Source organism: Zingiber officinale, chromosome 4A (assembly GCF_018446385.1).
Source record: "Zingiber officinale cultivar Zhangliang chromosome 4A, Zo_v1.1, whole genome shotgun sequence".
Classification (NCBI taxonomy): Eukaryota; Viridiplantae; Streptophyta; class Magnoliopsida; order Zingiberales; family Zingiberaceae; genus Zingiber; species Zingiber officinale.
The window spans coordinates 143441107-143457504 of NC_055992.1; the positions used below are offsets into that span (position 1 = coordinate 143441107).

The window sequence follows — 16398 nt, forward strand, 5'->3', positions numbered from 1 at the left end:
GCCGAGCTGAGTCGAGATTTAGGGTATTCAAGCTTGTTTGATAAGATAACCGAGCCGAGCTGAACCGAGCTGAGTTTAAAATGAATCAAGCTTTTAAAATGAGTGTTCAAACTTGGTTTGGTTTATTTTTTATGAGCTTGAGCTTGAACTTGATTCGTTTAGATGTTATCAATCTCTCAATTTAAGTTTGGCTTGAACTTGGTTCGAACTTGACTTGAGCTTGGTTCGTTTAGATGTTATCAAGTTCTCAATTTAAGCTTGGCTTGAGCTTGGTTCGAGCTTGGCTTGAGCTTGGTTTGAGCTTGGTTCGTTTAGATGTTATCAAGCTCTCAATTCAAACTTGTTTGATTGTTTGAAACTTTTAATTATTTGATTGGTTATTAAGATTGATAATTTAAATTTATTTATTTATTTATTTTATTATTTATTTAGTATATTAAAAGAATTTTATTAATAAATATGATTCGTGAACATTATTCATGAATATTGTTCACGAACGTTAACGAACTGAACACATATGTGTTCAAGTTTTTTTTTTAGTTTAATGAGCCGTTCAAAATTGTTTGTTTAATTAATCTTATGTATATTGAACGAACATAAATAAATTCTTATAAGTCAAACATCAAACTTGTTCATAAACACTTAGTTCATTTATAGCCCTAACGCTAAAAGATCTAAATCCAATTGAGATCAGTGATCTGAGATCTAAATTCTATAGTGTAAATTGAGACGTGAATTGGTTAAGAGGATTAAAAAGAATAAATATGAGATTAAGAATAAAAATAATATTTTAATCTTAGATCTAAATTCTATAGTGTAAATTGAGACGTGAATTAGTTAAGAGGATTAAAGAGAATAAATATGAGATTAAGAATAATCTATTTTCTTTAACAATAAACATACCGTGCTTTCTTTTTTTTACAAAATCAGAATACCAAGAGATTATTTCAGTGAATTAAACTCGGGAGGAATTTAATTACCTGTTTTTTCTATAACCAACCATCTTGCCATCTAAAACCGTTCAGGCCAAGCTACACTTGGTTAAAGACCCCCAAAATCAATATTCCTTCTTTCTAGTTTCCTCCAAGCTCTTCTTCTTCTTCATCGTCTTCCTCTCCAACTCGAAGCACCGCCCCAAATTTATCAACGAGAATGTCAACCACAACCGGTGCCAAGTCCTTGCAGGGCACCGCCTTCTTGTACAGCTCCCCGAGGTGTGAATCGCTCCCAATTCTCCCACCCAAGTAGATGTCGACGCCTTCGCACGCTTTGCCCTCTTTGTCCCTCGCCATGCACCCCATGAATCCGATGTCAGCCACCTGCACCTGCCCGCAGGTGTTGGGGCACCCGGTCCAGTGCATCCTCACGGGCATCTGCAGCGCCACCCGCCTCTCCACCTCCTCTGTCACCTTCAGTGCTCGTGCCTTCGTCTCGATGATAGCCTGCCCGCAGAACTGATTCCCCGTGCACGCCACCAGGTTTCGCATCAGCAGTGACGGTTGCGGGGAGAACCTCTCCTTCAGGAGCGGTTCTGAGAGTAGCGCATCCAGTCGCGAGTTCTTGACGTTGGGGATGATGATGTTCTGCTCCACGGTGAGTCGGAGCTCGCCAGAGCCATACTCGTCGGCGAGGCGGGCAAGCTCGAGCATCTCGTTGGCCTGGAGCCGCCCCACCGGCACATGTAGGCCAACGAAGGAGAGACCAACTTGCTTCTGGGGGTGGACGCCGAGTAAGCTCCTTCTTTCCCATGGCTTTTGCACCAATTCCTCTTCGACTGCTCTGCCCAACTTCTTCTCTGGCATCCTTTTCTCCACCTCTGATCTGAATACTTCCATGCCCTATTAGAGTAGAACAATTAGCATCACCCGGAAAACGATTCTCTTGCATAAATTCTATCCATTAAAGAAAGGATGAGCAAGGAAACTAACGAGTTCATCGATGAGCCACATCATTCGGGTCTTCTGTCGGTTGCCTCTGCTACCGAGGTCGCGGTAAGCCTCGAGAATGGCTTTGCACAGTGGGACGACATCATCGGAGGGGACCCAAGCATCAAGAGGGATGGCCTCAGCGCATCTCTTAGGGCTAAAGAATCCACCAACAAGGAGATTGAAGCCGAGTTTTCCATCCTTGACGGCGGGCATGTAGGCGAGGTCATTGATGTGAGGATGCTCAAAGAGGTCATGAGATCCCACCACGCACACATTCCATTTCCTTGGCCTATTTGCAAATGCATCGACCGGCGATGAACAATTAGCAAAAATTAAGTAGCGATTAAGAGAAGAAAAAGCGGAGAGACTAATCGAGTCGTTACAGGTTGGTGAAGGCGGGGTTGCCCCGGGAGTTGTCGGTGACGAGTTCAGTGAGAAGCTGGGTGTAGGGGCGGGTGTCAACGATCTCCAGAGGATCGATGCCAGCGAGGGGGTTGCCGACGGGATTGCGGACGTTGTCCATGCCGCTTTGGAGGCTGGTGAGGCCGACAGCGGCGAGGCCTTGCAGAATGGTGGGCACGTCGGGGAGGACGACGCCGCGGATCTGCCAATTCTGGCGGGTTGTGATGTCAACGCATCCCTGCTCGCCGTAGTTGGCCACGACGCTGGCCAGGTACCGCGTCTGCTCGCTGGTCGTCACACCGTTGGGCAACTTCAGCCGCATCATGAATCGCCCATCTGCACACGAACTGATTAATATCAATTGATCTATAACGAGAATCGATAAATATGGATGATGTTCCAAATCTTGAACTTATAAATTGAAGGACCTACGGATTTCACTAGTACCGGAAAAGTGAAAATGAATACTGACATTGATGCTTGCGGCGGTGGAAGAGGCCGAGCCACTTGAGGCGGACGTCGATGTCGTTCTTGAAAAGCTTGGATGCGTCGATCTCCTCCATGCTCTTCGCGGACAGTTCCAGAATCCCGTCCTCCATCACCAGACTCATCGGCTCCTTCTCCAACTTCACCTTCTCCTGCGGGTTTATCCCGGTCCGGTACTTCTCCTTCAGCACCCAGTACCCTCCTTCCCGCTTCTCTACTCGCGGATCCAACCTCTCCTCACCAACCGCCTCCTCCGCCGCCGAGGCCTCCGACATCGTCGTCGCTGCCGTTGGGGGGAGGTTTACCCAGCGCCGCCGCCAGAAGGTGCGCCGCTGGGGGGGAGCCTGAAGTAGGAGCTGCTGAAGGATCGACGAGGAGGCCATCGGGAAATCTTCTTTGCGGGTGCGGGGAGTGGTGGTTTGTGGCCACGGAGAAGGGCATATTATAGATGTGGCGGAGATGGAGACGGCGCTTCAGAGAAATGGAAGGGAAGGGCGCGGCAGTGAAATGGCCTTTGGGCGCTGCAGAGGGCCATGACAAAAAATAAAAGTTTTATGTTAAGGATCGGTTTAGAACGGTTGGACCTTGTGTAGAGTTTTTAGTTGTCACATTATTCGTATCACATCAAAACCTCACGTAACTTTTCATTGTAAAAAAGTTTTTCAATAATTCTTTTATGGATATTATATTTTTTAAACCTCCACATCATATATATATATATATATATATATATATATATATATATTTTCTAATTAAAAAAATATTTCTAATATTATATTAAAATTAAAAAAATATTTCTAATATTATATTTAAATTAAAAAACTTATTTTAATTAAAAAATTTAAAAAAAAAAAAAGGTGAAAGAGCGGCACCATACCGCTCCTTCCCAAATGGGGAAAAAGCTCCCTCCCATTATGGGAGGGAGCTTTTTCCTACCGCCATGTCTACAATGAGAGCTCCGAAGGAGTTATCATTGTGGATGCTCTTAGTAAGAGTTCGGATTGAAGTACGAAAGAAATTAACGATGGAATTAGATCCGACCCTGAGTCGGATCCAAATTGAATTCGGTCTGGGTGGACTTGTAACTGAGTCAACGGATTGGATATCCATTGATCTCGTTTTTGGACCCGAACTGTAATTCCGGACTGATTACAGCTCCATTCTAAATTAACTTTCGAACTGATGATGGATTAGGCGTGTTTTTTATTTTATTTTATTTTTAAAATTTTCTATTAAATAATTAAATAAGTTATATATATATATACAAAAACGTTCCGCTGCGGAACGTTTCTTCCGGACTGCTGCGGACCTGCCCTCGTGGCAGGTCCGCGTCACTTTTTTTTGTTAGAGTATATTAGTTTTTTCCCACTGTTTTCTTGCAGACCTGCCCTTTTCCTTCGTCCTTCCTCCTTCATCGCGACGCGACCGCAGAAGAGGAACACCCATAGCCGCGAGGAAACTCCATATATTGCTCCTTCCTCCTTCCTCGCGACACGGCTACAGAAGAAGAACACCCACAGCCGCGAGGAAACTCCATAGATTTCTCCTTCCTCCTTCCTCACGACGCGGTTGCAGAAGAGGAACACCCACAACCGCGAGGAAACTCCATAGATTTCTCCTTCCTCATTTCTCCTTCCTCCTTCGTCGCGACGCGGCCGCAGAAGAGGAACACTCACATCCGCGAGGAAACTCCACAGATTTCTCCTTCCTCCTTCCTCATTTCTCCTTCCTCCTTCGTCGCGACACAGCCGCAGAAGAGGAACACCCACAGGCCGCCCGAAGCTAGGGTTTCTGCCCCTTCCTCCTTCATCGCGACGCAACTACAGAAGAGGAACACCCACAGGCGCCTTCCTCCTTCTTCGCGATAAGCTGAACCTAGGGTAACATCTTTAAGGACTTATACTTTGCTGTGTTTAACTTAGAGGACATCTTTAAGGACTTATTTAGTTTTTCAATGCAACAGAGATAGAGGTTTTTATTTCTTCTGATTTAATTTAGGACTTTTCTCTATCAAATTGTTTGCCATTTTTACTTTATAAAAAATAAGTTATAGTTTTTATTTATTTATCTACTTATCTATTGTCAAATATAATGCGAGGACTCTCAAAAATGGAAGAGAATAGAGTTGATGATCAAGAATTCATTCCCCAAGTTGCAGATGATAGAAAGCCAAAAATTGAAATGGAATTCTCATCACTAGAGGAGAGATATTCATTCTATAACCAATATGCACGAGAAGTGGATTTAGTTCAAGGATAAACACAAGCAAGAAAAATAAGATAACAAATGAAGTGACGTGGAAAACAAATTGTTTGCTTTAAAAAAGGTCATACAGATCTAATGTGGTGGAATAAACATGCAAAAGTTGATCATGTATCAAGGGAAAGAGCATGTGGCGTAGTTAGAACGGGTTGTAAGTCGAATATTGCATTTGCAAAGAAACAGATTGGACCTAATTGGGTTGTCAGTAACTTCATAGAAACTCATAATCCTCCACTCTCGACTCCATCAAAGGTGCATTTGCTACGCTCATATCGTAATGTTTCAGCAGCAAAGAAAACATTGACAAAACAGTTTTCAAAGGCCAATGTACCAACTTGTCAGCAAATGCGAATATTGGAGATAGAGTATGGAGGGCTTGAGGGAGTCGATTACACAGAAAGAGATATTAGAAATTTGGAGAAAAGTCTAAGAGATGAACAAAAGGGTATTGATGTCGAAACACTGATAGAGTTTTTTACATCCGAGCAAGAGAAAAATTCAGCTTTTTTCTTTGATTATGAGACAAATTCAGATAACAGATTTAGTAGGTGTTTTTGGACTGATCATATATCAAGGAGGGCATACAATGTATTTGGTGATGTAGTTGTATTTGATACGACATATAACACCAACAAATATAACTTAATTTTGGCACCATTTGTAGGGGTTAATCATCATCATCAAACAATTCTTTTTGGTTGTGGGTTTCTTAGTGATGAGAAAACTGAGTCTTTTGTTTGGTTGTTTACAAAGTTCTCAGAAGTCATGCCTAAAGGTGCACCAAACATGATCATCACTAATCAGGATCCTGCTATGACAAAAGCAATTGCACAAGTTTTCCCTCAAACGGTGCATCGATATTGTTTGTGGCACATATTGAATAAATTCCCAGATAAATTAGACCCTTTGACTTTTCGAAACCACTATCACAGCATAAAGAACGTCATTGTAAATTCTACAACACTTGATGATTTTGAGAAGTCATGGGAAGAGACTATCAAGGATGCTAACTTAAAGAAAAATGATTGGTTGTCCTTGATGTATGAATTGAGACACAGATGGGTGCCAACATATTTTAGTCATGGGCTCACATGCATTTTTCAAGAAATATGTCTCAAATAAGAACTCATTAATGGATTTTATCACACATTTTAATAGAGCATTGAGACATCAAAGACACAATGAGTTAGTTGCGGACCATATTGATATGAATGAGCAACCCAAGGTTATTACAACCTGGCCAATGGAAACTCAAATGGTTAATCTGTACACAAAAAAGAAATGGTTGGAGTTTCAAAGTGAAATGATGGAGAATCATAGTTATTATGTGCAACAGTCATTTACAAGAGTTGCCTCAGCGGTTTACCACGTGATGAAATTTCAAAGTTCTTCTTCAAAATCAAGAGTGCTCACGCATGACAAACAAAGGGATTACATATCATGTAGCTGCACAAAATTTGAGTTTGAGGGCATTCCATGCAGACATATGTTAGCTTTTTTCGTATCAACCAAGTGTTTCATTTACCTGATACGTATATACTCAAACAATAGACACGAGATGCAAAAGTTGGAGCAATATATGCTTTAGGGGAGTAAAATGTCATTGATGATCCAGATTCAGAAAGGTATTTGATGTCGAGGCATTCGAGGTTATCCTATAAAACTTCTGTGTTAGTTGATGATGCATCTTTGAATAATGAAAGGACAACCTTCTTGGATGAACAATTCGATTGTATCTACAATAAAATTCAAGAGATGCCCATTAGTACAACATGTAGTGATGGAAGTCAAAGAAAAAAATCCATTGATGAGAGCCTTGGTATTATTGATCTTTCTATAGTAAGAACAAAAGGATGTGGGAAGAGATTAACATCATCAAAGGAGAAATCTACATCAAATTCTAGGCTTTGTCGTGGATGTGGACAACAAGGAGTATCACATGACAAGTGTAACTGTCCCAATTTGCAACAAGGGTCTGTGTCGATTCATTTTTTTCATTTTTTTATATGTTTTCCTGCAAATAAATTTATTTTATTATATTTATTATATGATAATGTGTTAATTATCAGATCGATTGAAGATAATAATCATATCAGTCTTGACGATACATATGAACTTGATTTGGGATCTATAACGAGTACTATCAAAGTTTTAATTTGTTAAATTATAGTGGTTTATTGTATTGAGAAAATGAGATTAATAAATTATCTTTATTGTTACAGGTTCTAGTAACATGCGCTAGGATGTTGTAATTATCTATGGTTAGTATTCATCTATTTCCTTTATTTGTATGTTTGATTGATTTAGTGCATTTGTTTGTATTGAATGCATACTTCTAAAGAATCTGGTATAGAATGCATATTTCTAACGTATACTGTTTCAGAATGCATACTTTTTCAGGCTCTCTTTCGGAAGATTGCAGCTAGCTTGCCCGGGATGGAAAACCTTTGTTCAGAAAAGCAGAATGACATGGTCGATGTTAATTTGAGAGCAACTAATGCACACTTGTATCAGTCACAGTCACAATCTGGACAATTGATAGCATGTATTTTATTTGGATTTAGTAGATGTAATTGAGTTATTTTGTTTGTTGAGATAATTGTTAGTGCAATATCATGGTTATTAATTTTAGTGCTTGTGAGAAAGTTTATTATGTGCAAGGTGGCATAGTGCTTGTGAGAGAGTTTATTCTGTTGTACTCCAGTTACATTGCACGGTAGTAAATGATCAATAAATAAAGTACACATCTTCAACTTGTAATCAAAACAGCTACAAACAATCTATCGAGAAACACTAATCTATGACCACTTTTGAATTACTGTAACTGTATATATGCTAAGTCTTAGCATCAAATTAAAATTAAAGAATCCCAAAGGAGAAAGAATGTCTATCTTCTGATCTTATGTAAATGCAAAAGAATATAACCTTTCTATCTGGAACACTATTAAAAAGAGTGTATATGTATCTGACTAGTGAATTCTTAAACACTAGAGTAAAACACTAGAACAACATCCTCTAAGCCACCGTCGGATATCATCACCAGCTCCATGATCGGAATTCGGATGAAGAGAAAGGAAAATTAACAGTACAAGGATATCTTATTTTTCTGTTGTTAGACTTGAAAAACCTAAATCTCTCTCTTTTTTTTTTTTCTTTTTTCTCCTTTTTTCTTTTTTTTTTGCAAGGGCCTGATATGGGGAGATATCAAGCCCTTGCAAAAAAAAAAAGGAAAAAAGAGAGATTTAGGTTTTTCAAAAACTCTGGTTCACCACTAGGAATGCCGAAAATAACAATGGAGAGTATATTTGGATTCCTTGCAATTTTAGAAATCTACAGGATCTGAAATGACTGCAATCTGAGGTCTCTAGGTCGATCAGTGAGTTTTGGTCAAAACCCACTGATGGACCTAGAGAGCTCCGATTGCACCTATTTCAGTTCTTGTGGATTTCTAATATTGCAAGGAGTTCAAATATACTCTCCATTGTTATTTTCGGCATTCCTAGTGGTGGACTAAAGGTTTTGAAAAACCTAAAACGTATAGGGATTATTTATATTTTAAGATCTTTTAGAAATTGAAATAAATAATAAATATCATATTTGAACTCCTTGCAACATCAGAAATCCATAGGAACTGAAATGAGCTCAATCGGAACTCTCTAGGTCCATCAGTGGATTTTGACCGAAACCCACTGATCGACCTAGAGAGCTCAGATTGCAGTCATTTCTGATCCAATGAGTTTCTAAAATTGTAATGAGTCCAAATATGCTCTCCATTATTATTTTTGGCTTCCTAGTGGTGGACTAGATATTTTGAAAAACTTAAATCTCTCTTTTTTCTTCTTTTCTTCCCTTTTGTCTTTTTTTTACAAGGGCATGATATGGGGAGATATCAAGCCCACGTTGGGCCTGATGTCTCTTCATATCAGGCCCAATGTGGGTCTGATATCTCCCCATATCAGGCCCTTGCAAAAAAAAAGGGGGGGGGGAAGAAAGAAAGAGATATTTAGGTTTTTCAAAACCTCTGGTTCACCACTAGGAATGTCGAAAATAACAATGGAGAGTATATTTGGATTCCTTGCAATTTTAGAAATCTACAGGACCTGAAATGACTGCAATCTAAGGTCTCTAGGTCGATCAGTGAGTTTCGGTCAAAACTCACTGATGAACCTAGAGAGCTCCGGTTGCACCCATTTCAGTTCCTGTGGATTTCTAATATTGCAGGGAGTTCAAATATGCTCTCCATTATTATTTTCGGTATTCCTAGTGGTGGACTAAAGGTTTTGAAAAACCTAAAATGTATAGGGATTATTTTGATGATTCTTTCTTTTTATATTTTAAGATCTTTTAGAAGTTGAAATAAATAATAAATATCATATTTGAACTCCTTGCAGCATCAGAAATTCACAGGAACTGAAATGGGCTCAATCGGAACTCTCTAGGTCCATCAGTGGGTTTTGATTGAAACCCACTAATCGACCTAGAGAGCTCAGATTGCAGTCATTTCAGGTCCTATGGATTTCGAAAATTACAATGAGTCCAAATATACTCTTCATTATTATTTTTGGCATTCCTAATGGTGAACCAGAGGTTTTGAAAAATCTAAATCTCACTTTTTTTTAATCTTTTTTTCCTTTTTTTTTTTTTGCAAGGGCATGAAATGGGGAGATATCAGGCCCACGTTGGGCCTGATACGTGGGCCTGATATCTCCCCAAATCAGGTCCTTGCAAAAAAAAAAAAAAAAGAAAAAAGGGAAAAAAAAGAAAGAAAGAGAGATTTAGGTTTTTCAAAACCTCTGGTCCACCATTAGGAATACCGAAAATAACAATGGAGAGCATATTTGGGCTCCTTGCAAATTTAGAAATCCATAGGATCTGAAATAGTTGCAATATGAGATTTCTAGGTCGATTAGTGGATTTCGATCAAAACCCACTGATGGACCTAAAGAGCTCTGATTGCACCCATTTCAGTTCCTGTGGATTTCTGATACTGCAAGGAGTTCAAATATGCTATTTATTATTTATTTCAACTTCTAGAAGATCTTGAAATATAATAATAAAGAATCAGCAAAATAATCCCTATACATTTTAGGTTTTTCAAAACCTTTAGTCCACCACTAGGAATGCCAAAAATAACAATGGAGAGCATATTTGAACTCTTTGCAATATTATAAATCTACAGGAACTGAAATGGGTGCAATTAGAGCTCTCTAGGTCCATTAATGAGTTTTGACCAAAACTCACTGATTGACTTAAAGACCTCAGATTGCAGCTATTTCCAGTCTTGTGGATTTATAAAATTGTAAGGAATCCAAATATACTCTCCATTATTATTTTCGGCATTTCTAGTGGTGAACCAGAGGTTTTGAAAAACTTAAATCTCTCTTTTTTTTTTCTTTTTTTTTTTTTGTTGTTAGGCCCACGTTGGTCCTGATATCTCTTCATATCAGGCCTAACAACAGAAAAACAAGATATCCTTGTACTGTCGATTTTCCTTTCTCTTCGTCCGAATTTCGATCGTGGAGCTGGTGATGACATCCGGCGGTGGCTCAGAGGATGTTGTCCATGGCTCTATGTTCAGCTCCTTTTAATGTTCCATGGTCAAGATTGGTTCGTGTTTTCAATTGTTCCAACTATATTTTGATTCTTTAGCATGTTTCAAAATCATACTTCTTTTCAAAGTAGTGTATGCCTTTTGGTAAATTTAGATCTCTACATGCGCCCTTTGGTAAATTTTCGTAACCATTTTATTAGGTTTTTCATGTAAAAAAAATTTGCCAGATGGAGTAAATAATAAGAGGCATACGACATTGCGTTACAAAAGTATATTTGAAACTGAGATAAATATGTTTGTTTGGGCTTTCTGTTCTGAAATTCCATAGTTCCATTGAAATGTTTTGATGTTCATGACAAACATAAACATTTTGAAAAACTTAAATCTCTCCTTTTTTTTTCCCTTTTTCATTTTTTTTTTGTTATTGGGCCTGATATGAAGAGATATCAGGCCCACGTTAGACCTGATATCTCTTCATATCAGGTCTAACAACAGAAAAACAAGATATCCTTATACTGTCGATTTTCCTTTCTCTTCGTCCGAATTTTGATCGTGGAGCTGGTGATGATATCTGACGGTGGCTCAGAGGATGTTGTCCACGGCTCTGTGTTCGACTCCTTTTAATGATCCCTGGTCAAGATTGGTTCGTGTTTTCAATTGTTCCAACTATTTTTTGATTCTTTAGCATGTTTCAAAATCGTACTTCTTTTCAAAGTAGCGTACGCCTTTTGGTAAATTTAGATCTCTACATGCGCCCTTTGGTAAATTTCCGTAACCATTTTATTGGGTTTTTCATGTAAAAAAAACTTGCCATATGGAGTAAACAATAAGAGGCATATGACATTGCATTACAAAAGTATATTTGAAACTGAGATAAATATGTTTGTTTGGGCTTTCTGTTCTTAAATTCCATAGTTCCATTGAAATATTTTGATGTTCATGACAAACATAAACATCCATAAATAAAAGGATAGACCTTGGTTCTATTTCATCTCTTCAACAAGTTTAGTAATAAGCATAACACAAAACTAATATCCATCCATAAATAAAATAAATAAATATCAACATCATCCATAATTGCATTTCTTTATCACATTACAGCACTAGTACTACTTAACTAGGCCAACCAACAAACAAAACAAGTATATAGCCAAAAGAATTAAGTTCACTATCACTAATATCCAGACCATAACCGGTACATTCCAATTTCCCATATTATGTCCAGGATAAGCAATGTGTTCACTCACCACCCTTGACTCCGCTCTTGGCAACATCCTAAAATATATATCATTAGTGTCTTCATTTCCAGTATCAGATCTCACCCACTTTAACCATCCATGATGCTTACATCCATAATATAATCTTCCTGGGTTCTTGATCGATCTAGAGACTAGCACCAATGCTCTTAGTCCGCAGTTCCTACATCGGACAGTTTCATATTTGGTATAGTTGATGTTGCTGTTACTTGATGATGTCATTCAAGCACAACCTAAAAAGTAAAATATGACCAAATTAAGCTAAACAATAGCAATTTGCTTAAGTAATGGAAAATCATACAATTTTATGAAAAATTTGACCAATTTACATTAAAAGTAGCCACAATTTGTATTAAAATATCTAAATTTTATGACACATCATATTTTATAATACCTAAATATCAGTGTTTGCAGTGAGACAAAATTAATCCAATTTACAAGAAATTATAATATATTACAGTGTTTAGAATATCAATCATATATCAAACTTAGGGTTTAATCAATATCTCCCTCACATAGGTGTAGTTCTTGATTCCAAAATTCTAATAAATCTTATGCAGTTATGTCTAAAATTTACTCTTTTCCTTTGTCAATCTTGACGAGCAAAAAACTGGTGTTATCCTTTATTTCCCAAAGTTTAGTCCTTAATCTCCAAAAATATGAAAACTAAGAAAACAACTGGTTACTTGTAGGCCTATAAAACCATCAATCGGAACTTCACAAGTATAAGACAGCTTTAGGAACCAGTATACAGGTGAGTTTGGGAGATCTTTGGCAAAGTGCTTTAAGGCTTCGAAGTACTTTGAGGTTCAAATAAGGTGTTTGGTAAGGATATGATCATGTTTTTTCTCCAATGCACAACTTACTCAAATCCATTTTTACAATATAGGTGAGGAGCACTAGTATAGCCCTTTCCCCAAAGTTAATTCATAATTTATTGCTAAAATTAATACAGTGTAAGAGATAAAATATAAAGTCCTGTAACAATAGAGGGAAAGAGAAAAAAAAAAGTGGCGTCAAGCAGTTATATACACACACAAAGCAGTTTAAAATATCTTTAATGAATCCTATATCACTTAGGGTTTAATCAATATCTCCCAGACAAATATTCAAGATATTGTACATTACAAAATGCATAAATTCAAGATAGGTCACAAGCGATTTTTGAAAAGAAAACCAAGACTGTAGGTCACAAATGATTGGAGAAAAGAAACCCAAGCAATGAGAAAGGGCTGTACCGTTAAGGAGAACAAATGGAGGGGAGTGAGGTGCGGAAAAACCCTAGCTTCAGCTTGGCGCGACGAAGGAGGAAGCCGCCTGTGGGTGTTCCTCTTCCGCGGTTGCATCGCGACGAAGGAGGAAGGGGCGGAAACCCTAGCTTCAGCTTGACGCGGCGAAGGAGGAAGGGGCGGAAACCCTTGCTTCAGCTTGGCACGACGAAGGAGGAAGACGCTTGTGGGTGTTCTTCTTTTGTAGCCACGTCGCGAAGAAGGAGGAAGGAGGAAGGAGGAAGGAGGAAGGAGAAATCTGTGGAGTTTCCTTGCGGCTGTGGGTGTTCCTCTTCTGCGGTCGCGTCGCGGTGAAGGAGGAAGGACGAAGGAGAAGGGCAGGTCCGCGAGAAAACAGTGGAAAAAAAAACTAATATACTCTAACAAAAAAAAGTGACGCGGACCTTCCACGAGGACAGGTCCGCAGCAGTCCGGAAGAAACGTTCCGCAACGGAACATTTCTGTATATATATAGGTAAAGTTGAAATCTTCCTAATCGATCGTACTATACCTATACTAAGAAATAGATTTTTTGATTATATTATTATTATTTTAATAATTAGAAAAAATATTTATTAATTAATTAATATTTCTTTATCTCTAAATAATTTTATATATTAATTAATTAAAATTAATTAATTAATAATTTTTTACTATATAATTACTCTTATTGGTAGAAGAGTATCCGAGTCTCATAAATAATTTTATAAATTTATATATATTTTAAAAAATAATATGATTATCTTAAATGATGAACCAGTGAATCAATAATTTTAAACTGTGAATTATAATCTTCAAATAATGAATCATAACCTTATAATTAAAATTAAGGGTCGACTTTTAAAAGCATCAAGCTGTCAAATCGTCAATTTAAAATTGAGAAGACGGATCTCCAAAAAAAAAAAAAAAAAAAAAAAATCTTTAAAAAACCAAAACAAAAGAGAGATAAAGCAATCCTGCGGGCAGGCGGGCAGCCCACGGAGAAGAGTAGGAAAATAATTAAAGATGTCGTTTTCGCAGCCGCACGAGGCGGCACGATGCCGCCCGAACAAGGCCGACTGCGCAAAGACATGACAGACGGAAAAATAGCTTTCTATCTAATTTAGATGGATTAAAAATATCTAAAAATTGATTTACGAATACATTTATAAATTCACTCATCCCTTATTTTATAATTAATAAACATCGAAATGGAATCTATCCCTTTTCATCCGATTTTTTTTTTCTCAATTTTCAAATTCATCCTCTCAAATACGCTGCTTGTAAACAGGAAAGGATTTTAGATATCAGATGATAAGAAGAGATGAGATGGGAAGTGAATGTGTATCAACTCAACGCTATGTCTAATTGTGTTAGACTGATTAATCCTGAGAATGATACAATGTGTACGAAAATTTTTCATCCACAATCAAAATAAATTTGAAAGTGCTCCAACGGTACCGCATCTGTTGCTCAGTGACTGAGTGGATCTATGAATTAATGACATAAATTTAAAAATAATATTTAATTTTTGTGGAGTACGAATTAAGGCACCATTTTTATTTATTATAATTAGAAGGGCAATTGCTAGCAGCGAGTAATGAAAATTTAATTTAGATTTGGTTAATTTAAAAATTTTTATTTTTTAAATCTCAATTATTTTAATTTATTTGATTTGGTGTTAATTATTAAATTTAAAATATAATTAAACTAATTAAATTGAATCATGTACTATGATTAATCAACTATTCCATTCATCTTAAGTTTTTATGAGTTATGTTATGAGACTATGATGTCACAGTAAGATATTTAGGTTGTCATCCAGTAATTTACGGTTCGATTTTTAGTTATGACGTATTTGTAGGAATTTTTCTTTCAAATAAGGAGCGCAATCAAAGGATGTTGGACTTTTGAGTTGACCGTCACATGTACTTCCTGATTTTTACTGGTGGCTGGTGGAAAACTTCTGTCGGGTCGGGTCGGTCACCCCAGGAATAGTCAATGAGACTAATTGGGATTATTATTTTAAATATATCCCTAGAGCTATGGTACAGAGTAGGGCATCCTGATTGTCACCCAGACACTCACGGTTCGATCCCTAGTTATGACGTATTTGTAGAAATTTTTTCCTTAAATGGGGGGAGGGCGCAATCAAAGGATGCTGAGCTTCTGAGTTGGCCGCCGCGTGTACTTCTCGATTTATCTTGATGATTAGTGAGAAACTTCCGTGAGACTAACTGAGATTATATATTTTTTTTCCAAGTTTTTATGAGTTGTGACAATTTGAATAAATATATAATAGTAGTTGGTTGTCCATATAATGGTCGACTTATGATGCATCATAAGTCAATTGCTTGGTAAAACTATGTTTGATTTGTTTAATTTTAATTAGGGTGGTAAACAAGTTGAGTAGAGTCGAGCTTTAGGATGTTTAAAGTTATTTGATAAGGTAGTCAAGTCGAGTCAAGTTGAGCTTATATTGAACCAAGCTTTTGAAATGATTATTCAAGTTTGACTTGGTATATTTTTTATAAGCTTGAGCTTGTTAAAGCTTGGCTTAAGCTTGGTTCATTTAGATGTTATCGAGCTCTCAATTCAAGATTGGATTGAGCTTGATTCGAGCTTGGTTCATTTAAATATTATCAAGCTCTCAATCCAACCTTATTTGATTGTTTGATTGGTTATTGAGCTTGATAATTCAAATTTATTTATTTTATTTTATTGTTTATTTAGTGATCATGTCGGAATGAAGGAAGTTGGAAAGCCGGGGATGGGGTGACTACTGATGAGATGAAGACTTCAATCCTGCAAAATAAAACCAAACCAAGGAAGGGGTCCTTGGCATTGACCCTTCGACGCTTAAGTTAAAATCAGGAAGAGAATGAGTAATCAAGAAAATGATAAATCTTGCATTCTTCATACCTGGCATATCCTTTTATACATTTTTCTGTGATCGTTCATCTGCCCTTATTTAATGATATTAATTTCCAGAGGAAAGCTTCTTTATCTTGATTTCTGTGCATTGATGATAAATGTAGTGTTATTCTTTGTCTTGGATTCTTCATATTTAATGATAGACGACGTATTCTCTTTTACTTTCTTGTCTCCTCCTGCGTAATATGGTTCAAGCGGCTCATTTTTCTACTGACCGACCCATGATGCCCTGACTGGCCAGGTGATGTCCGATCGACCACTTCTTTGCTGACCGGGATAATCGTAAGCCCGACATTGATCACCTTGACTTTGACCGTCACCGTGTCAATTGA

At 37.6% G+C, this 16398-nt stretch overlaps 1 protein-coding gene across 1 annotated transcript; it reads right to left on the reverse strand.

Moving 5' to 3' along the window:
- Positions 1–998: 998 nt before the first annotated feature.
- Positions 999–3244, reverse strand: LOC121971545 (ferredoxin--nitrite reductase, chloroplastic-like). The gene is made up of 4 exons (XM_042522872.1): positions 2803–3244; positions 2312–2666; positions 1929–2217; positions 999–1838 (listed from the first exon to the last, which is right to left on the reverse strand). The coding sequence occupies exons 1-4, from the start codon at positions 3197–3199 to the stop codon at positions 1074–1076; spliced, it is 1806 nt and encodes a 601-aa protein (XP_042378806.1). The 5' UTR covers positions 3200–3244; the 3' UTR covers positions 999–1073.
- Between the last annotated feature and the right edge of the window lie 13154 nt (positions 3245–16398).

What these genes read in the sequence shown, in the direction of transcription:
- LOC121971545 (XM_042522872.1), bottom strand. Translation starts at nt 3,199, where the DNA reads ATGGCCTCCTCGTCGATCCTTCAGCAGCTCCTACTTCAGGCTCCCCCC. An exon ending in AACCCCGCCTTCACCAACCT is followed by an intron (nt 2,218 to 2,311) that starts GTAACGACTCGA and finishes ATTTGCAAATAG; the next exon opens with GCCAAGGAAATGGAATGTGT. An exon ending in TGTGGCTCATCGATGAACTC is followed by an intron (nt 1,839 to 1,928) that starts GTTAGTTTCCTT and finishes CTACTCTAATAG; the next exon opens with GGCATGGAAGTATTCAGATC.